Genomic DNA, 22,465 nt, shown 5'->3' with positions numbered 1-22,465 from the left:
GTGCAATGGCACGATATCAGTTTACTGCAACCTCTGCCTCCCAGATTCAAGTGATTCTCCTGCCTCAGCCTCCTGAGTACCTGGAACTACAGGCACCCGCCACCATACTCAGCTAATTTTTGTATTTTTAGTAGAGACGGAATTTCGCCGTGTTTGCTAGGCTGGTCTCGAACTCCTGACCTCAAGTGATCCACCTGCCTCAACCTCCCAAAGTGCTGGGAATACAGGTGTGAGCCACCGCACCCTGTCTTTATTCTTAGTGATTTTATATCCTATTTGAGCAAGTTTTATTGCAAGCACTTCGGGAGGCCGAGGTGGGCGGATCACAAGGTCAGGAGATGGAGACCATCCTGGCTAACATGGTGAAACCCCATCTCTACTAAAAATACAAAAATTAGCCGGGCGTGGTGGTGGGAGCCTGTAATCCCAGCTACTCGGGAGGGTGAGACAGGAGAATGGTATGAACCTGGGAGGCAGAAGTTGCAGTGAGCCGAGATCACGCCATTGCACTCCAGTCTGGGAGACAGAGTGAGACTCTGTCAAAAAAAAAAAAAAAAAAAATTACCAGGCATGCAGAGAAGAGGAAATATGAGGCAAAATGTGATGAGTAGAAACTGACCTAGAAATGACATAGATCATAGAATTACTGCAGGACAAAAAGACACAAATCACCAGCACTGGGAATGAGAGCACTGACATCACCACAGAGTCTACAGGTAATAGGAGAATATTATGAACAACTTCAAGCCAGTAAGTTTGACAACTTAGATAAAATGGACAAATTCCTTGAAAAACAAAAAACAACCAAAGCTCATTCAAAAAGACATAGGCCATCTGAATAGTCCTATTTTAAGGAAATGGGTTTTCAGTTAGAAGTAATGCCAACTGCACACAGTTTTCCCAGAAAATTGAGAGGCAAGGGAATAATTCCAAGCTCATTCTATCAGGCAAGCATTTTTCTGATACCAAAAGTAAACATATATTACAAGAAAAGACAATAACAGACCAAGATCCCTCATGGACATGGATACAAACATTCCTAACAAAATTTAAGCAAATGGAATAAAATTACCCCAAAGATAATACCTAATGGCCAAGTGAATCTATCCCAAAATTAACTGATCAAAAAAGAAAAACCATGTGTTCATCTCAATAGAAAAGTCATTTTTATAAATTCCAGCATACATTTCTGATAAAAATTCTAAACAAACTAAGCATAGAAAGGAACTCCCTTCTTTTCTTTTCTTTTCTTTTCTTTTGATAGAGTCTCACTCTGCCCCTGGAGTGCGCTGGTGCAGTCACAGCTTACTGCAGCCTCGACCTCTTGGGCTCAAGGGATCTGCCCCACCTTGGCCTCCCAAAATGTTGGGATTCCAGGTGTGAACCACTGTGCTCAGCCCCTTTGCCCATTTTAATTTGGGTTGTTCATTTTCTTACTGCTGAGTTTTGAGAGATCTCTGTATATTTTGGATAATAGTCCTTTATCCCACATCTTTTTCAGATATTTTCTCCCAGTCTGTTGGTGTCTTCTCACTCTGTTGTTGTTGTTTTGAGATGGAGTTTCACTCTTGAAGCCCAGGTTGGAGTGCAATGGCATGATCTGGGCTCACTGCAACATCTGCCTCCTAGGTTCAAGTGATTCTCTTGCCTCAGCTTCCTGAGTAGCTGGGATTATAGGCATGAGCCACCACACCCGGCTAATTTTTGTATTTTTAGTAGAGATGGGATTTCACCATGTTGGCCAGGCTGTTCTCAAACTTCTGACCTCAGGTGATCCGCCTGCCTCAGCCTCCCAAAGTGGCTGAGATTATAGGTGTGAGCCACTGCATCCAACCATGGTGCAATTTCTTTCTTAAATGTTTGAAAAATTCACTACTGAAACCATTTGGGTTCTAATAAAGTTTTCTCTGTGATAAAGCTTTAAACTGTGGATTTAATTTGCTTACTAGATATATAGGACTATTTAAATGTTCTATTTTTTCTAGTGTCAGTTTTGGTAAATTGTATTTTTCAGGAATTTGGTCTATTACATCTAAATGGTCAAGTATGTTTGCATTAAGTTGCAAACAATATCCCCTTACGACCACTTTAATGTCTATAGGGTCTGTAACAATGTCCCCCCTTTCATTCTTGATGTTGGTCACTCACATTTTTATCTGTTTCTTTCTTAGCATCCCTTGATGATCTATGCCTGAATCAGTTACTTTATGGAGAGTTGCAATATGGTGATTTTTAATTTTGTCGTTCCTTTTTCTTTTTTTTTTTTTCTTTTCTCTTCTTTTTTGAGACGGAGTCTCACTCTGTCACCCAGGCTGGAGTGCAGTGGCCTGATCTCAGCTTACTGCAAGCTCCGCCTCCCGGGTTCACGCCATTCTCCTGCCTCAGCCTCCCGAGTAGCCGGGACTACAGGCGCCCGCCACCGCGCCCGGCTAGTTTTTTGTATTTTTTAGTAGAGACGGGGTTTCACCGTGTTAGCCAGGATGGTCTCGATCTCCTGACCTTGTGATCCGCCCGTCTCGGCCTCCCAAAGTGCTGGGATTACAGGCTTGAGCCACCGTGCCCGGCCTGTCATTCCTTTTTCATGTTAGCTGGAAGATGTTGTAAAGAAGAGCTTTCCTCCCTGCTTCCCTTGGGCATCACTGTGGACTCGTGGACTTTTAAAAGTCAAAGTGTTCTACTCCATTACCATTGTCATTTCTGTGCTCAGTCTATTCTCTGAAAAGCCCTTGCTTCTTTCAGTGGAGAATGGCATTTGGTGACTGAGCTGGCAGCCAGGCATGCCCATTGCTATGGGGTGCCATTGCATCCAGGCCCTTTCAGAGCACAGAGCTAGGAAACATTTTAAAAATCGTTACTTTAGGGAAGGTGTGGTGGTTCATGCCTGTAATCCTAGCACTTTAGGAGGCTGAGGCGGGAGGATCACCTGAGGTGGGCGGATCACCTGAGGTCAGGGGTTCGGGACCAGCCTGGCCAACATGGTGGAACCCTGTCTCTACTAAAAATACAAAAATTAGCTGGGTGTGTTGGTGCATGCCTGCAATCCCAGTTACTTGGGAGGCTGAGACAGGAGAATCATTTGAACCCGGGAGGTGGAGGTTGCAGTGAGCCAAGATTGTGCCACCACACTCAAGTCTAGGCAACAGAGGCTTTGTCTCAAAAAAAAAAATCATTAATTTAAACCAATATCTCCAATGAAATCTAACACTGCAGGGTTTTTCTCACCCTCCTAGTTTCCATGTATATTTCTTTTCTTCCCAATTAGATCCCCTGGTTCCCACCTCCATCAATGCATTCACTGTTTTCTTCTATGTCTTTTTTTTTTTTTTAGACGGAGTCTCGCTCTGTTGCCCAGGCTGGAGTGCAGTGGCACAATCTCAGCTCACTGCAAGCTCTGCCTCCTGGGTTCACTCCATTCTCCTGCCCCAGCCTCCCAAATAGCTGGGACTACAGGCACCCGCCACCGTGTCCGGCTAATTTTTTGTATTTTTAGTACAGACAGGGTTTCACCGTGTTAGCCAGGATGGTCTCGATCTCCTGACCTCGTGATTCACCTGCCTTGGCTCCCAAAGTGCTGGGATTACGGGTGTGAGTCACTGTGGCCGGCCCTATGTCTTTTATTTTTTTTTAATGTAATAGGATCGATGGCAACTGACTATGTGCTCACCTGTGCCTGGCCTGGCTCTGTGTGTGCCCTGCCTGCTCCCTCTGATGAAACGTCTTAGCAATGCTTTGAGTCAGGTGGACTCAGCCCCATTGTGTGAATGAGGAAACAAACTCAGAAAGTGGAAGTGACTTGCCCATTGATCTAAGGGAGGACAAGGGGAGGAGGATGGGCCCGGGGTGGCCTGACATCCAAGTCTAGGCCTGTGACTCTCCAGTAAGATGACCCTGGGGCTGTGTGGGGCATGGAGGCCGGGATCTGCCTGCCAGTGGATGGGCCCTGGAGCCTTCACAGACCTTTCAGCTTGCTTCACTCTTGGAGCACCTTGACCAGATACACAGCAGGAAGCCCCTCCCCTCCCAGATGTCATCCCTCATATCACGCACACACACACACACACGCGCGTGCGCACATGCACACATGCATAGACATGCACATGCACACCTGCAGGCACACAAACATACACACACACATGCATGTACAGACCTGCAGGCACACACATGTACACACACACATGCATGTACAGACCTGCAGGCACACACACGTACATACACACATGCATGCACAGACATGCACATGTACACCTGCAGGCACACACACGTACACACACGCATGCATGCACAGACATGCACATGTACACCTGTGTGCACACACACGTACATACACACATGCACATACAGACCTGCAGGCACACACACGTACACACACGCATGCATGCACAGACATGCACATGTACACCTGTGGGCACACACACGTACACACATGCACACACATGCATACATACAGACCTGCACAAACATGAACACAATGCATGCACAGATACGCATGCACACACATGCATACACATGCACACCTGCAGGTACATACACATGCACATACACACATGTACACACACATGCACACACAGACACACACACGCACAACTGCAGGCACACATACATGCGCACACACGCACACACCACATGCACACAGAGACACACACACATACACACCTGCAAGCACACACACGTACACATCATATGCATGCATACACACCCGCACAAATATGAACACAATGCACATACAGATATGCGTGCACACACACACGCACACCTGCAAGCACACACATACATGCACACACATGCACACACACATGCACACACACGCATACCTGCAGGCACACATAAACGTGCAAACACACATATCACATGTGCACATGGAGACACATGCACACACATGCACACCTGCAGGCACACACACACATGCACATGTGCACACACATACACACACAGGCACACGGTTTCCCTGAATCCATACAGGCACCATATGGGCTCCTTGTCAGGTGCTGCCTTTTCTCTGTAATTGCTGACAGATGTCACACACCAAGTACTTCCAAAAACTTTATTAGATGAAAGAACAAAGGAATGAATGAACAAATAAGCAGTATGGTGGCCGTGTCTGTATAAGAAGAGCCACTGTGGAGAATTATTTTTGTTCTTCTAAGAGCAGTTAACTCTTTTCACTTGGGAGAAGAGGGCTGTGCTGCTGCCAGCCCCAGCCTCTCCTCTCCAGAGGCAGCTGCTCTGGCTGCAGTCACATGGTAGCTGTGACCCAAACACCAGAACCTCCTGGGGAGAGCTCACATCCCACATGCCTGCTGCCCCCTCATACTCCCTTCCCTAACCAGGGCTCCCAGGATGCCATCTGGTGCCAGCTGCCAGTGCCCCGCGGAACTCACCTGGCAACGTCCTTGATGTCAAAGCCAGGCTGGCACCAGGAATCCATGAGGGCCAGTAGCCTCCTCTGGAGGTCCGGGAAGCCAGCCACGTAGCGCTCCACGAGGGCCACCTTGTCCTGGAGGAGCAGTGGGACGCTCATCTGCAGGGGGACACACGGTCAGGCCACAGCCTCCACCATCTCAGCCAAAACCTGACTCACCTCCAACCCAGAGAGAGCGGCCAAAGTATCAGAACGAAAGGGCCCCGGAGGCCGTCCAGGGCCAGCAGTGCTCGCCCAGCCTGAACTGGCGCTCACACACACCCACCCCAGGCTCCTGGTGGGCTCTGTGGCCATCCCCATCTCCATGGTGAAGGCCTGGAGGCCCTAAGAGGCAAGGGGCGCCCTGGGGAAGCTCATTTGTCACCAAATGTGAGGAGGCAGGACCGAGACAAACCACCGGCAGTAGCCCTGGCAGCCCGGAAATGCTCCTCATGGCACAGGATACCAGCACTGTCTCCCGAGGAGGACTGCAAGACCCACACACTGTCGGTGCCTTCAGGAGGCCCTGAGGGAGTCCCTGGCTGTGGCGCTGGGCCTTGGGGCACACCAGCCATTCCCTCAGCAAGAACCAGTTCCCTCAGACAAAGCCCCTCAAGGAAGGCTCCTCACCTCCCTTCCCCCACCACCTCTGCCCCACAGGTGAGGCTGCCTGGCGCCGACCACATGGGGCCCACCTGCCCGCCAGTGCCTTGGGGCACAGTCCTCAGGCAGAATCCAAAGCCCCGAGTCCTCTCTGGCCCCAGCTCTTGCAGACCTGGAGTCTGCACCCATCGCCCAGAACACAGCCCCGAAAGCCTTGGTGTAGACACTCCCCCGTCTTTAGGGAGACCGGTATGCATCCTGTCCCCACCTGGCTCTGCCCGAGTGGTGCTCACCCCCCTCCCCCGCCCCGCCCCTGCTTAACCAGCAGGTTCCACCTGCGTCCCTGTGACAGGGACAGATTCCCAGTGTAGGAGCTTGGATCTGCCATCCCTGAAGACACTGTGGGTTCGAGGACTGTGTCATCTGTCCAGAAATTCAGTTAGACCAGTGACTGCTTCCCCCAGCCACTGCGCAATGGAGATGTGCAGCAGAAGAGGGTCCCAGAAGCACATGGGCTGTGTGTCCTCGAGGCACCTGGTACCCACTCCAGGGAAGGGGTGGCCCCAGCACACTCAGGGCTTTGGGGCACAGCCGGACACAGGGTGCCTGTATGTGCGGCTACGTCTGATTTGAGGTCAGCCCGCGAGGAAGTTGGCGGTTTAGGGGGCTCTTGAGGCCCTCCCCGGTCCCCGATGGCCCTGCTCTCCCCCCTGTGGCTTGGTGGACTCCCCACCTCCACCAAACACTGTTTCTAGAGACCTGGGCATTATCCAAGTTTGAACCCAAACAATTTACATGAGAAAGACGTTCACCTTTTCAACATCAAGTTCTGGCTGCAGCTTCAACGTCGTGCCCAGCATGACTGCCTGGCAAACACAAAGGCAGCAGATTACTCAGGGCCTGGGAGGGGGCCAGGCAGCACCACGGGTTGGGGGGGCTACCACCCTTTTGCACTGGAGCCTGGTCACTGAGGGCAGAATGCAGGGCCTTCCCGTGTCCAGCCACGTGGCCCTCAGGCTGATGGGCCGGGCCTGGCAGACAAGCCCCCCTGTGGTGAGCCAGGCCTTGCATGGGCTGGGACAGGTGGGAGGCCTGGGCTTGGCCTGGATGGGGCAGCAGGGACTCATGGGGGTGCTGGCCACACAGCCTGGGTCCCAGGGCCTTGCTCAGGAATTGCTGATGAGCTGGAGGAAGGATAGGAGGTGGGGTCAGGGCAAGGGCAAAGCCGTGACCTTCCACATGACCCATCTGCGGGGCCCAGAACACAATGGTGCCTGCAGTGGAGGGGCCAAGACCGAGGACTCCCAGCCTCAGCGCACCCTGAGGCCTGGGGGGTCCTAGCCCTTCCCACAAGGCGGGAGACGGGCACCCCGCGAGCGCCCCAAGGCCACACGGCTGCCATCGGGGCACGGCCGGGCCCTGACCGCCTGCACGTACCGCGGGCCTGAGCTGCTATTAATAATTTCCATAAGCCGCGCTCCCATAACCAGCAAAAATGACCCACGAGAGCAGCCCGCGGAGCATCGGCGCCCTGCCCCCACGCAGCCCAGAGAAAGGACCAAAATAGCGGCCTGGGAAAGCCTCGAGCCCGGCTTCCAGCCCCAGTGCACAGGGTGGGGGCGCAGGGCCGGGGGCCTTTCCCTGCGCAGCGCTGACCCGGCGCCTCCACTGTCTGGCCATGGTCCAAGAGACTAGGCCTCCACCAGGCCCGCAGGGCGCAGGGCCCGGCGCGGGGGGTCTCAGGGCCGTGGGGAGGGTCGAAGGGCCGGGGCGGGGCCTCAGGGCTGTGGGGTGGGGCGCCTGGCCCGGGGAGGAAGTCTCAGGCCCGTGGGGAGGGGCGCAGGGCCGGGGGGGGGCGTGGGGAAGGGGTGCAGGGTCCGGGGCTGGGTGCGGGGGAGTCTAAGAGCCGTGTGGGGAGGGGCGCAGGGCCGGGGGAAGGGGTCTCAGGGCTGTGGGGAGGGGCGCAAGGCCCGGGGCGTGGGGGTCTCGGAGTCGTGGGGAAGGGAGCAGGGCCGGGGCGGGGTCTCAGGGCTGTGGGGAGGAGCGCGGGGCCCGGGGCGGGGTCTCAGGGCCAAGGGGAAGGGCCTCAGGGCCGTGGGAAGGAGCGCAGGGCTGGAGAGGGGCACTGGGCCACCACTTGGGGAGGGGCGCAGGGCCTGGGAGGTGGGCTTAGGGCCGCGTGCATGGGCGCAGGGGCCACCACATGGGGACCACCCCAGCAGTGACACCCACAGCTTCACACAAGGGCTCTGACCCCTTCTGGACTAGGGACCCCCTGAGAAGCTGCCAGAGCTCGGGAAGGCAGGAGTGCAGGCCTGGACCTTCACCGCGTTCAGAACCACAGGGTGGTCACAGCCCACCCTCGCTCTGCTCCTCCTGCCCCATGTGGGCATTGTCAGGTGCAGCGGGGTGAAGGATGGGACTGCGCCCGTCACGTCCTTGGGACCAGGCCCTCAGCAGGTGACACTGGGACCAGGGAGGCTGGGGGCACAGCAAGGGGCAGGTGGCCAGGGCCTCTCCTCACGGCTGCTGCCCCCGGCCTGCCTCTGAGGACAGACTTCAGGCTCCAGGTCCCAGCCCTCGGCGGGCCGCGCCCATCCAGGAACCCCTCTGAGCCCAAGAAGGAGGCCTCAGGCTTGGGGAGGAGCCTGGGCGGGGCTGGGTGCGGGCTGTGTTCCCCAGCTGGGCGGCTTCTGCCTCCCTGTCCTGCACACTGCAACCCCATCAGAGGGGGTTCAAGGTGCCCAGCTCAGCCCTTCTCTTCTCCACAGCCATTCAGAGCCCAGGGTTAACAGGTGTCCGGACCTTTCTTTCTAGGCCCGCAGGAGCTCTCTGGGCACCCAGGGCCTCTTGAGGCCAGGTGGGCTTTCTGGCCATGCAAGGGTCCTGGGGCCCCCAGCCTCTCTCTGTGTCCGTATTTTGTACCTGGAGCCTGGTGGAGGCTCTGTGACCTGGCAGCTCAGGGGACAGGACAAGGATGGAGCTCCCTCAGCTCCACCCTGGAAAGGGCAGAGCCCAGGCTTCCTCATGGGCAGCCTTGGTGACAGGGGTGGAGGGCTGGGGGGTGGCAAGCAGCAGACCCACCCCTTCCAGGAAGCTCCCTGGCCGGCCGGACCCCCGTCTCAGGCTTCGGGGGCCCTGCACGGCTCCTTCATTGCGGTGGTGCCTGGCTCAGAATCAGTGTCTGGTCATTTCTGTCTGCACTTCCCTGAGAGGATGGCGTACAGCTGCCCACTGTCCACGCCTGGCCACTTGGGAAACTCAGCAGCCACAAAAAGGTCACCTGGCCCCAGAGCCAGGCCCAGGGAGCAGACAGCAGAAGGTGAAGAGTCCTGGACCCCATGGGAGGAACGAGCCCGGGGCTGGGTCACGAGGACAGATGGGGCAAACTGGGCCCCTCTGCACCAGGCAGACCTCCCCGACCTCTGCTGCCAGAGGATGGGCGGCATCCACCAGGAAGACAGAGATGAGGCTGTCCAGCTGGCCGGGTCAGGGTGGGGCTGCAGAAACCTGTAGGAAGGCCCAGGAGCTGCTGCTTTCAGGGGAAAAAAAAAAAAAAAGAGAGAGAAAATGCGGAGGGGTTGTGGTGCCAACCATCGGGAAGGGCATTCCCCGGCTCCCCTGGGCCCCCCACTCTGAGGGGCAGGAAGGCTGGGCAGGTGCCCAGGCTGGAAGGCCGAGGACCCCAGCGACAGCCCTGCCTCCCACCTCTGCGAGGGCCTGGAGCCAAGAGGGCCTTTTTTTTTTTTTTTTTTAAAAGCAAAGCTATCTTTTTACCTTGATAAGCTGTTTAAAAAATGTAAATAAAATAACTCAGCGGACAAAAGCAGGCATTCATCCCGCCCAGGCCAGCCGCTGCCCTCGACATGAAATATCGCAGCACATTGAGTCGTGAGTCCCGGCTAATCCGAGCGGACAGGCCTGAATGCGGCCCCTTTCGGCCGGGCGCGGCGGTGAGCAGTGGAGCATGCATTGCCTGCCGGGCGGCCCCGCTCGGGGACAATGGCTTTCTTCGCAGAAGGGGCCTGTGCGGGACAAGACCCCCTTTGTGTGGGGATTCCTGCTTCGGAGTGCGAGGGAGGCGCATTCAGCCGGCCCCAGACAGTCTTTGAAAGGCTCTGTAACAGAAGACGGCCCGAAACACTAGCCTGCCTTCTGCCTCCCTGCACTCTCCGCAGGCACGGCCGCCATTCAGCCACATGAGCGGGACCCTCCATCCTGCATTGTCCCGTGCCCGACCATCGTGGCTTCTCAGCGCCATGCACCCGCCGCGAGACGACGGCCCGGGCGTGGCAGGCGACAGTGCTGGGGGTGGGGCTCGCATGGCCGACGCAGGGCACAGTCCTGTGAGGGCCCGGCCAGGGCAACCCCCAGTGCCCGCGCCCAGGTTCCGATGCACCTGCTCGCAGTGAGGGGTCGTGCTGAGAGGAGGAATCCGGGGGGCCAGCGGGACAGCCTCAGCAGCAGGGTCCCATGTGGGCAGGCAGTGGGGTGGTGCCCATCATGCTCCGCCCTGAAGTAAGGGGACCCTGATGGGGCGGGGGGCGGACCAATGCCCCCGAGTGCCGGCCTCCTCATACACGATCAGTGCACCCTGAGCCGAGCACCCCCAGGCCAGGCACCCCCAAGCAGGACATCCCCTGGCAGGACACCCCTGGGCTTCTTTGCTGCACCTCTTGCTGCACCCTGGAATCTGCACTGGGATCTGCAATCTCAGGGCACCGAGAAGTCATGGGGGCACCCCTGCACCTGTGGGAACAGCTCAGAGCCACCCCACGAAAGACGGCCGCCTCCCTACCCACTGCAGGCCCCGCCGCTCCCTACTGCTCCACACGAACCCAAGGCACAGCTTGGCCAGACTCAGGACGACGGGGCTGCGATGCTAGGACCTGGTCTTCCTCTTGGAACCTTCTGGGCTTAAAAGTCAGCCTTGTTCACAAAGGAGACTCAGCAAACCACCATGATTCCAAAAGCTCCACCAGTTCTTATCCAGACATCTTTAGCTGCCAACCCCACGCTTCTGCGACACTGCTTAAGACCTGGTCCCGGACAGCAAGGGATGGAAGCCACCTCTCCCGCCAGCAGCCAATGAGGGGTTGGATACTGACCGGACGTACTTCGCACCTGGGTGACCGTGCCAAGGCGCGACTGGTGCCCTGGCCCTGAACCTCGTCCTGTGTCCCAGGCGCCGGCACTGCCCACACTGGGCCTGTGAGTGGGCACCACTCTGGGGGTGCTGTGGGCGGCGGGGCCAGCACCAGCTGCTCCCACAGCCCCTGTGCTCAGCCCCTCCCAGGAGCATTTCCTTCCAGGGCGCTCACTGCCGTGCTGGGGACTCAGTCAGCCCCCAGTGCCCAGGAGGCAAACTCACCCACAAAGGGCAGCCTCCCGGGTGATCCTGTGAAGGTTCCGGAGGGACGGAGGCTAACAGGCATGGTGGGGTGTGGCTCGACCAAAGCTCAGGCCCAGGCCCACCTAGGACCCTGTGAGTGTGAGGGCCCGATGGGTACCGGGAGACACAGGGTTGGCAGGGGGAGACCCAGGCCTGGGACCAGGCTGTGCCCTGACGTGTCTGTTGGCTCAGGCAGCCTGAGGGCTCCTGGGACCAGGCACCCCACGTACAGCTGATGGCTGCCCACGGCCGGGTCCTGGATACCCCCATGTAGAAAAGAAGCCCCAAACAGTCCCCACACAGAGGCGGCCCTCAGCCAGGCACGTCCTTGCCCTGCCGCCTGAGAAGCCCTTTCCCCGTGGACCCGGCCATGGGGGCCACTCACTTCTCTGAACCTGCCCTCCTGGTGGAGGCGGTGGACATGCACCAGCAGGCAGCTCCTGTCTGCATCCTGCAGCTGGAAGATGCTGGTCAGCGGTGCCACAAGGCTGGGGGGGCTCTCAGTGAGGACTCGGATCGCTCGGGCCTGCAGCTGCTTCAGCCTCAGGCTGTGCTGGAAGGGCAGAGACCCAGCCTTACCGGACGTAGCACCCAGTGGCTGGGCCGTGGGGCCGACTGGAGCAGGCTGGGCTTAGGAGGCAGTGCCTGCCACTGTGGCCATGTGTGGGCATCAGGTGGCCTGCAGGGCTGGGGCATGGGAGGGGCGAGGCTGGTCTCAGCACATGGCTGTCATGGGGCTGAGGATGAAGCCACGGGCTGGGTCTTGGCCACAGCTCCCAGCATCCCCCTGCCCTTCCCCAGCTTGCTCAGCAGGCTGCAGAGGCCTGGGCGGGTGGGTGCCAGGTCCACTGTGCTGAGGGGCAGGGACAGGAAGGGAGGTGACTGTCACAGAGCCCACGGGCTCACCTGGGCAGGGCTCGGGCGTGGCTGTGCCTGTAGCCAGCACTGCAGCTGGCGGGAGATCCAGGCCTCCAGGGAGGGGCCCTCTCCCCGCCGGCCCCGGCAGCTCTCCAGCATGTCCAGAAGCCCCGCCAGGGGGTCGTCCAGGGCAGCAAACCCCCGCCAGGCTTCCTCCTGGAGCTGTGGAGACACAAAACCATACTGTCACTTTGTCTTGCACTCAGAGTCTCCTGGCAAGGCCTCCCCACCGCAGAGAGGTTTTCAAAATCTAATCCATTCAGAAGGTAACTGTGGCCATTCAGCCACCATCCGCCTCCCTGACTTTTCATGCCGCTGAGGAGATTCCGTTCTGGTCCGCTGCACCCCAGGCCCCCAGTGGCGGTGGCCATTGTCTGCACTAATTATCCCATAAAGACAGAGGGCCTGTTCTCCAGGCAGACAGAGGGCCGCTGGCCTGGGAGGCGACCGCAGCCCGAGCCACAGGTTCACAAGTCACTTCACCTGTGGCGTTCTCGGGACATGGGCCCGACCTGCCCTCAGCAGGCGAAAGAAACTGAAAGGCAAGAACCAAAGCCCAAAATGAAAAATGCCTTTTAGGTACTTTTCTATCCCTGACCCGCAGGAGATTTGGGAAACGGGTAAGAGGTGGACAAAGAGAAGCAAAGTGTCTGTTTTGGTCTCTGGCTTCCGGAAGATTCTAAAGCAAGTCGGCCCTTGCTGCTGCGGGCAGCCTCGGCGGCGCCATCCTCTGTGGATGCCCGCAAGCCATTCACATGCTATTTGCTGCAAACCACAATGAATGCTTGCAGGTCATTCCGCAGGTGGAATCCTAAGAGCTAAAGGGGTGGACAGGTTCACAGCTCAGCACTCGGGACAGAGCACAGCAGCCGAAACCCTACCCTGAAGCCCACGGCCACGCAGGTGGGCAAGAGGGCGAGTTCCCAGCTGCTGGCGCCAGCCACGGGATGCGCCCCCAGAGGCCCAGGGAGGCTGCAAGCCGAAAGCGTGGGTCGTGCTGTTCTCGCCCCTGCGATGTGGACGGTGTGCTCTCCACGGGGCTCCAGGAGCAACACCCTGAGGCTGCCACGCAGCTCTGAAAGCACCGTGCTCCGGAGATCTGGCAAGCACGCTTCGGCTCCCAGCACCTGACAGCTCTCCCCACAAACACCTGGGAACAGCCGCGGACACACGCAGGTGAGTGCGTGAGGAGACCTCAGCACAGTCCAGGAGGGTGTGACACCCACAGGGGCAGGAGGAAAGGCTGGAAAGTCGAGACCCTCCAAAGGATGCCCCTCGGGGAAAGTGGCCAGAGAGGGTGAAAGGCAGCTTGTCTGTCCCTCTGGACTCTGGGAAGAAATGGAAAGTCACCCTGAAACAAAGCCTGAGCGTCTCATGCATCTGGAACTTGAAGGTGATCCAGGAACTTAGTTTTAGCCCGAGTGAGTTCTAGCTCTAGTGAGTTCTAGCTCTAGTGAGTTCTAACCCTAGTGAGTTCTAACCCTAGTGAGTTCTAGCTCTAGTGAGTTCTAGCTCTCGTGAGGTCCAGCTCTAGTGAGTTCCAACTCTAGTAAGTTCCAGCCCTACTGAGTTCTAGCCTTAGTGAGCTCTAACTCTAGTGAGTCCTAGCTCTAGTGAGTTCTAGCTCTAGTAAGTCCTAGCTCTAGTGAGTTCTAACCTTAGTGAGTTCTAGCTCCAGTGAGTTCTAACCCTAGTGAGTTATAGCCCTAGTGAGTTCCAACTCTAGTGAGTTCTAGCCCTAATGAGTCCTAGCTCTAGCAAGTTCTAGCTCTAGTGAGTCCTAGCCCTAGTGAGTTCTAGCTCTAGCAAGTTCTAGCTCTAGTGAGTCCTAGCCCTAGTGAGTTCTAGCTCTAGTGAGTCCTAGCTCTAGTGAGTTCTAGCTCTAGCAAGTTCTAGCTCTAGTGAGTTCTAGCTCTAGCAAGTTCTAGCTGTAGTGAGTTCTAGCCCTCAGGAGTTCTAGCCCTAGTAAGTTCTAGCTTTCTTGAGTTCTAGCTCTAGTGAGTTCTAACCCTAGTGAGTTCTAGCTCAAGTGAGTTTTAACTCTAGTGAGTTCCAACTCTAGTGAGTTCCAGCTCTAGTGAGTTCTAGCCCTAGTGAGTTCTAACTCTATTGAGCTCTAGTCCTAGTGAGTTCTAACTCTATTGAGCTCTAGTCCTAGTGAGTTCTAGCTCCAGTGAGTTCTAACCTTAGTGAGTTCTAGCTCAAGTGAGTTCTAACCCTAGTGAGTTCTAGCCCTAGCGAGTTCCAACTCTAGTGAGTTCCAGCTCTAGTGAGTTCTAGCTCTAGTGAGTTCTAACCCTAGTGAGTTCTAGCCCTAGTGAGTTCTAACTCTATTGAGCTCTAGTCCTAGTGAGTTCTAACTCTAGTGAGGTCCAGTCTTAGTGAGTTCTATCCTTAGTAAGTTCTAGCCCTAGTGAGTTCTAACTCTAGTGAGTTCTAGCCCTAGAGAGTTCTAGCTCTAGCAAGTTGTAGCTCTAGTTAGTGTTAGCTCTAGCGAGTTCTGGCCCTCAGGAGTTCTAGCCCTAGTAAGTTCTAGCTCTAGTGAGTTCTAGCTCTAGTGAGTTCTAGCTCTAGTGAGTTCTAACCCTAGTGAGTTCTAACCCTAGTGAGTTCTAGCCCTAGTGAGTTCTAGCTCTAGTGAGTTCTAACTCTAGTGAGTTCTAACCCTAGTGAGTTCTAACCCTAGTGAGTTCTAGCTCTAATGAGTTCCAGCCCTAGTGAGTTCTAGCTCTAGCGAGTTCTGGCCCTAGTAAGTTCTAGCTCTCGTGAGTTCTAGCTCTCGAGTTCTAACTCTAGCGAGTTCTAGTTCTAGCGAGTTCTAGCTCTCCTGAGTTCTAGCCGTAGTGAGTTCTAGCCGTAGTGAGTTCTAACTCTAGTAAGTTCTAGCCCTAGTGAGTTCTAGCTCTCGTGAGTTCTAGCTCTAGCGAGTTCTAGCTCTCGTGAGTTCTAGCCCTAGTGAGTTCTAGCCCTAGTGAGTTCTAACTCTAGTAAGTTCTAGCCCTAGTGAGTTCTAGCCCTCGGTTCTAACTCTAGCGAGTTCTAACTCTAGCAAGTTCTAGCTCTAGCGAGTTCTAGCTCTCATGAGTTCTAGCTCTAGTGAGTTCTAGCTCTCGCGAGTTCTATCCCTAGTGAGTTATAGCCCTAGTGAGTTATAGTTCTATTGAATTCTAGCTCTAGTGAGAAAGTTCTAACTCTAGCGTGTTCCAGCTCTAGCGAGTTCCAGATCCTCTAGTGAGTTTTAGCTCTTGTGAGTTCTAGCTTTTGTGAGTTCTAGCCCTAGTGAGTTCTAGCCCTAGCCAGTTCTAGATCTAGCAAGTTCCAGCCCTAGCAAATTCTAGCTCTAGGGAGTTCTAACTCTAGCATGTTCCAGCTCTAGCGAGTTCCAGGTCCTCTAGTGAGTTCTACCTCTTGTGAGTTCTAGCCCTAGTGAGTTCTATCCCTAGTGAGTTCTATCTGTAGTTAGTTGGCAGAAGCAAAGCATCATTCTTTAACCACTTTGCTGGGATGCACGGGCCCTAGGTCATCAGAGGGAAAAAGTTCCAGTAAATGAGCTCACGGTGAAAACTTAGAAAACACACAAGGAAGAAAGCCACCATGAGTGACAGCTGCAAGTAAGTTGATTAAAGCTCTGATAATGTGGAGTTACAGGACATCGATTTGCGAATGTGTAAGCAACGACTCCCATTCTCCTAAATGATAGTTCACTTATGTTTTACTCTCTCTTCTTTTCTCCTTCCTCCTTCCCCACTTCTTATTTCTTTAGAAATGCAATGATAGCCTTTCACCTTCTGTTCACCAGACACTTCCTACAGGGCAAGCTCATGTGCTTAGAGGTTCAGAGCAGAACTCTTGCCCGCAGGAGGCCGCCTCAAGAGACAAGTTGATTTACAGCCCAAAGTGTGCGTGCTGGAGTTTCCGGCCACCTTCACAGCCTCTTTCTGCCCATGGAGACGCCAACTCAACTTCCAGGTAGATAAGACACAGAGACCCTCCCACCTCCTCGCTTCCTCCCGACCTTTTAAAAATGCCTCTTTTGGCCAGGCATGGTGGTTCACGCCTGTAATCCCAGCACTTTGGGAGGTTGAGGCAGGTGGATCACCTGAGGTCGGGAGTTCAAGACCAGCCTGACCAACATGGAGAAACCCCATCTCTACTAAAAAATTAGCTGGGCGTGGTGGCACATGCCCGTAATCCCAGCTGCTCGGGAGGCTGAGGCAGGAGAATCACTTAAACCCAGGAGGTGGAGGTCGTGGTGAGCCGAGATTGCGCCATTGCACTCCAGCCTGGGTGACAAGAGAGAAATTCCATCTCCAAAAAAAAAAAAAAAAAAAAGCACCTCTTTCTGCTCCAAAAGCTAAGCCATACCCGTCAGGCATGAGGCCTGCACTTCGTCCCTCAAACCAGCTACAGAATAAAAAGTCACTTTCTTTCTACCAGACCTCATTCCTGTGACCTGGACTCTCTGAGCAGCAGTGAGCACCTGAGCATGCATCGTGGTTACAGCCAAACACAAAGAGTCGGTGGACAAGCACAGGAACGACGCATCAGCCGGGCGCGGTGGCCATGCCCGGAATCCCAGCACTTTGAGAGGACGAGGCGGGCTGATAGCTTGAGCTCAGGAGTTCGAGACAAGTCTGTGCAACATGGCGGAACTCCGTCTCTACGAAAATACAAGAAATTAGCCAGCATAGTGGAACCTGTAATCCCAGCTACTTGAGAGGCGGAGGCAGGAGAATCGCTTGAACCTGGGAGGCAGAGGTTGCAGTGAGCCGAGACTGCGGCACTGCACTCCAGTCTGGGCGATGTAGAACCAGACTGTGTCAAAAAAGAAAGAAAGGAAGGGAGGGAGGGAGGGAGGAAACCTAAGAGAACTTTGAAAACAAAAAATAGTCATTGAATTTTTTTTTTGAGACAGAGTCTTGCTCTGTCGCCCAGGCTGGAGTGCAGTGGTGCGATCTTGGCTCACTGCAATCTCTGCCTCCTGGGTTTAAGCGATTTTCCTGCCTCAGCCTCCCAGGCAGCTGCAATTACAGGTGCACACCACCATGCCTGGCCAACGTTTTGTATTTTTAGTAGAGACAGGGTTTCGCTGCGTTGGCTAGACTGGTCTCGAACTCCTGACCTTGTAATCTGCTCACCTCGCCTCCCGAAGTGCTGGGATTACAGGCATGAGCCACTGCATTTGGCTGAAATTTTTAATAAAAGCAGTAGTTTGACAGTTCCTCAAAAGATAAACACAATTACCACATGATCTAGCAATTCTTTTCCCAGGCAGGTTCCCAAAGATTTATTTATTTATTTAAAAAAAATTTTTTTTCGAGATGGAGTCTCCCTCTGTTGTCCAGGCTGGAGTGCAGTGGCATGATCTTGGCTCATTGCAACCTCCGCCTCTGGGGTTCAAGTGATTCTCCTGCCTCAGCCTCGTAAGTAGCGGGGACTACAGGTGCACGCCACCACACTTGGCTAATTGTTGTATTTTTTGGTTGAGATGGGGTTTCGCCATGTTGGCCAAGCTGGTCTTGAACTCCTGGCCTCAGGTGATCCTCCCACCTCAGCCTCCCAAAATGCTGGGATTACAGCCATGAGCCACCACATCCGTCCTCCCCAAAGATTTAAAAACAGGGGCTCAAGCAGATGTTTGTAGATGAATTTTCAGAGAAGTACTTGTTCACAACAGCCAGAGGTGGAGATGGCCCAGATGCCCCTCAGCTGTGTACAGAGAAACAGCGCGTGGCCTGACCACGTATTACTCAACCACGGAAAAGGAGGAAGCTGACACAGACTTCCACGTGGACAAAGCCTTGATATCGTGCTAAATGAAGAAGCAAGTCACAAAAGACCCCATGTTATATGATCGCATGTGTGTGAACTGTCCAGAAGTGGCAAATCCGGAGGCAGAAAGCAAGTGAGCGGTGACTGGGCCTGGGGCCGAGGGGAGTGGGGGCGTGTGTGTGATGGGTCCGGGGTTTGCGGGTGAGCGGTGACTGGGCCTGGGGCTGAAGGGAGTGGGGGCGTCTGTGTGATGGGATCGCTGGCCCCTCCTCCCTTCGAGCCCCTCACTGGTCTTCACTCCTCATTACTGATCCCCTCAGCTACAGAGAGCCCCCCGCTGTGCATGGAGAAAACAACGTGAGCCTCCCCACCCCAACCCCCTCCGGGCGTCCCCCCCAGTCCGCCTCGGTATCCCCCCACCCCAACCCCCTCTGGGTGTCCCCCCCAGTCCGCCCGCCAGTATCCCCCCTCCTCCCCAACCCCCTCTGGGCATCCCCCTCAATCCCCTTGCTGGTATCCCGCCCACCCCAAACCCCTCCGGGCGTCCCCCCCAATCCCGCCCGCCGGTATCCGTCTTCCCCGCTGCTGGCTGGCATCCCCTGCACTGAGCTGTTGGCTCCACTCACAGCTTCAGTGGTGGGGGGTGGGGGTGGTCCCATGGGCTCAGCAGTACCAGAAGGCCCCCCGAGGGGCTGTTAGAACAGGACCACCCTGTTAGAACAGGACCACTCTGGGAAGCCGAGGCAGGCAGATTGCTTGAGGTCAAGAGTTCAAGATTAGCCTGGCCAACATGGCGAAACCCTGTCTCTACTAGAAATACAAAAATATCCAGGCGTGGTGTTGCACACCTGTAATCCCAGCTACTCAGGAGGTTGAGGCAAGGGAATCACTTGAATCTGGGAGGCGGAGGTTACAGTGAGCCAAGATTGTGCCACTGCACTCCAGTCTGGGTGACAGAGCAAGACTGTCTCACAAAACAAAAACAAAAACAAAAAGACAGGACCGCCCCATCACAGGCTGCTGGGCAGTGGGGCTGGGAAGGGTCCAATGAACCAGGGAAACCCCACTCTGGGACTGCGTCTACTCCAGGCCCTAGCCCTGTTCCAGCCCTGCCTCCTCCTCCTGCCCCTCTCCCGGGTTGCTCTCATTCGCCCAGCATACAGGCTCCCCTCTCATTTTAGAGGAACACCCACAGCCCTCCCAGACCATCAACAGTCCCATTTCCCCCCTTTATATTGCAGACTGCCCCAAGGAGTTCTCCAAAATCCTGGTCTCCATCTCCCTCCTGTGGGGGCACCTGGTGTCTATGCCACCATATGGGGGTCTCCAGGACCTCCATGTGCAGCCAGCTCTAGGGCTGGGCTTCTCTTCAGCACCCAGGACCCCAAAGGATCTCATCTTCAAGATTCCTGGCCCACCCAGGGCCCCTGGGCAGGTGGCATTCACCAGCTTGCTGGAACCCGGGAATGTGATGGAGGTGCCAGGAGGAGGTGAGAGCATGAGGAGGAGGCGAGGGCACGGGAAGGAGGTGAGGGCGCGGTGGGGGGGGGTAAGAGCACAAGGAGGAGGTAAGAGCACGAGGAGGAGGTAAGAGCACGAGGAGGTGAGAGCGAGAGAAGGAGGTGACAGCGTGAGGAGGAGGTGAGAACGCGAGGAGGAGGTGAGAGCGCGAGGAGGAGGTGAGGGCGCGGGGGTGCGGTAAGAACACGAGGAGGAGGCGGCCAGGGCGCGGGGAGGCGGCGAGGGCACAGGCACAGGTTCCCCATGACGATGAAACGCACTAGGGCCTCATGACTGTCAGCGGGGCCTGAAGCAGTTTGCAGCCCTGTCTGTGTAGAAACAAGTGCTGCTCAAAGGAGACGCCAGGATAAACGTCAGGACATAGGGACGAAAGGACGGTGGAATCCCACAACTTGGACACGTGGGGGCGCGGAGGGCGGGACCCGGGGAGGCTCACACCGCACACACAGCTGCCAGAGAGCGAGGGAGACTGAGCGTCACAGACAAAGGTCCGACAAGAGCCTGGAAACGGAACAGAGGGAAATCTCAAAGGCAAGGACAGAGATTCACAAGCTGGAGGCCCAAGAAGCCACCGAGCTGACGGACAAACAAAAGCTGGCAGAGGTGGGTGCAGGAGGGAGGCAGACGCAGAGCAGGCAGCGCCAGGGCTGGGGTTGGAGGGCGTCCCCTGGGCCTGCAGGAGCAACCTCGGGCCAGCAGACGCGGCACTCAGGACTTGGCAGCTTCCTGTGCACAGGCCATTGCCACTAAGGAACCGGAATCCGCGTCTGCCCCCAAGGGTGGCCGGCCCTCCCTCTGCAGCCTCTCCCAGGCCTCTCCCACCCAGCCTCCTGCCCTGCTCAAGTCCCACCCCTTCCTAAGGCCTCCCTGCCCTGGACACCTGCCCCAGTGGCCACCCCGGGTCTGGGTGCCCTGGTGGTGGCAGGATGGGGCCTCAGGCCTGGCAGTGCTGGTGACAGCTGTGTCCCTGCAGATGAGTGGACCCTGCACCTCCCAGAGGTGACCTCAGAGGGGCTGCTGGGGCCAGGCAGGGCCTTTACCACCCTGGGGCCTTGAGGAAGACCGCCCCCTGCCCCACACAGGCCACCCTGGATGCAGTCTGGGGCAGCCACTACCGCAGGACCCTGTGGCCGTGGGGGGCTGTGCAGCTTCCCGAACAGGGAGGCCTCCTGTTAGGCCAGTCTCTGCCCAACAGTCAGTTCTGCCAGCTGTGACTCTGCCACCCGTGGCAGCCACGTCCACTTACCTGCTGCCGCTCCCGCGTGGACCACAGGGTCTGCAGGGCCTGCAGGAGCAGGAGGGGGTCCTGGCCTGTGGAGACAAGATAACAGCCGTGGGAGGGGCAGGTGCAGGAACTGCGGCATAGCCAGCTGGGAAGTCCCTCCCACTGACCCACAATGCCTGGGGCTCCTCTGGACCTGGGGGCCGGGAGCCCTCCCCCACCTCTGTCGGGCACACACATACCCGCCAGGTGCGGCGGCACCCACTCTGGCCCAGGCTCACCCCTGTCCCTTCCCTGTGGCCCGTAGCCACCCAACCAGCTGAGTCCGCCTGGCAGCATTTCCATGCTCAGCCCTGGGAGCTGGGCCTCATCTTTCAGCTGCAGTCACAGAGCAGCCCTTGTGGGCCTGAGCCTCTACCTCCTCCGCCCAGTGCCCTGGGCAACCTCATCAGCATCTTCTCGCCCAAACCCTGCACCACAGTCCTGGCACCATGAGGACCCCAAGCCCCTGCCCTCTTTAGGTCTCAGTCCCTGGCCCTCCTGCACCGCCCCCTCCCTCCAGTCACAACTGGGAGGCCCCCACCTCACTGTGCAAGCTCTGCAGCAAAAGTGCTGACCGAAGACGCTGCCCCACAGACAGAACCACCAGAGTGAGACCCGAGGGAGGTTTCCAGACAGAACCTGGGGGCTGCATGGCTTGGTCTGGAGGCCGGTGGCGGCCCAACCCCACCCAGGGGAGCAGGGACCCACCCAGGCCTGGTCACGTGGTGGGGTCAGGGTCGGAGGCCAGGGAGCGGCGGCTGCCAGCAGGGACTCCACAGGGGAGGCCTGGGGGCAGGAGCCTGGGTGGATTCCGCAGTGAACTCCCTCCGGACCTGGGGGTCATGGAAGCTGCCGGGCCCCCCTGGAGGGCAGGACGGGAACAGGAAGACCCCGTGTTGCTGCAAGGGAGGCTGAGGACTCACATGAGATCAGATCAGACCCCAGCAGCTGGATTCTGCCACACACGCCAGAGGAGCGTGCGGGACGGGGGTCACCCGGGAGAGCCAGGCTGACACCTCGATAGCCCAAGGGTGTGATTCAGCCCAGCACCGGAATGGAGGAGAGAACCACGAGGCCCTTTCGGTAGACACAGAGCAAGTGTTCCAAAATTCAGTTCAGCTCACGATGTGAGAAGTAACTCGCCCCGAACTGGGTAAAAGCCATGCGCGAGTGTGAGGCGTGGTGCTCAGGGCAGTGTGTAAGGATGCCCCAGCCCGGCCTGGAGCTGTCCCACGCGGGTGGCATCCAATGCAGAAGGGAAACAGAAACATGAGGACCCGCCGACAATGGGATTATGCAGAAAGCCACGAAGGATCAAAACTACGCTGTTAGAATTAACCAGTGGGTGCGGCATCAATGCTCAGCACAAGCCGAAGTGAGAAAATCAGCCACAAACAGAAATGGCCATTTCAAAAATCACTTAGAACAGCATCGGCAACGTCAGATTCGCCGGGAGAAATCTCACAAAAGGAGCTCATGCAAAACCAAACCCAGTCGGTTGTCGTCCCAGCACTTGGGGAGGCCGAGGCAGGTGGATCATTTGAGGTCAGGAGTTCGAGACCAGCTTGGCCAACGTGGTGAGACACCATCTCTACTA

General features: G+C 56.5%; 1 protein-coding gene across 50 annotated transcripts in view; it reads right to left on the bottom strand.

Annotated features, from left to right (window-relative positions):
• EXD3 (exonuclease 3'-5' domain containing 3) overlaps window positions 1-22,465 on the bottom strand; it is a 117,782-nt gene that overhangs the window by 52,832 nt on the left and 42,485 nt on the right. For 27 of the 50 annotated variants that reach the window (XR_013405207.1, XR_013405208.1, XR_013405209.1 and 24 more), the window contains 5 exons: window positions 20,851-20,915; window positions 12,300-12,473; window positions 11,779-11,946; window positions 6,814-6,867; window positions 5,379-5,518 (listed from right to left, as the gene is read on the bottom strand). Coding sequence is in view for 47 of the 50 variants with exons in the window: in XM_077966806.1 (XP_077822932.1) it covers window positions 5,379-5,518; window positions 6,814-6,867; window positions 11,779-11,946; window positions 12,300-12,473; window positions 20,851-20,915 (601 nt within the window). In the remaining 3 variants the exon portion in view is untranslated. Of the gene's footprint in view, window positions 1-5,378; window positions 5,519-6,813; window positions 6,868-11,778; window positions 11,947-12,299; window positions 12,474-16,791; window positions 16,972-20,850; window positions 20,916-22,465 lie in introns of all 50 variants that reach the window. The other 23 variants (XM_077966840.1, XM_077966843.1, XM_077966844.1 and 20 more) reach the window with 3 other exon arrangements.

The sequence above is a fragment of the Macaca mulatta genome, chromosome 15 (assembly GCF_049350105.2).
Source record: "Macaca mulatta isolate MMU2019108-1 chromosome 15, T2T-MMU8v2.0, whole genome shotgun sequence".
In the NCBI taxonomy this organism is placed as follows: domain Eukaryota; kingdom Metazoa; phylum Chordata; class Mammalia; order Primates; family Cercopithecidae; genus Macaca; species Macaca mulatta.
This window is presented reverse-complemented; position numbering and strand designations above follow the sequence as displayed.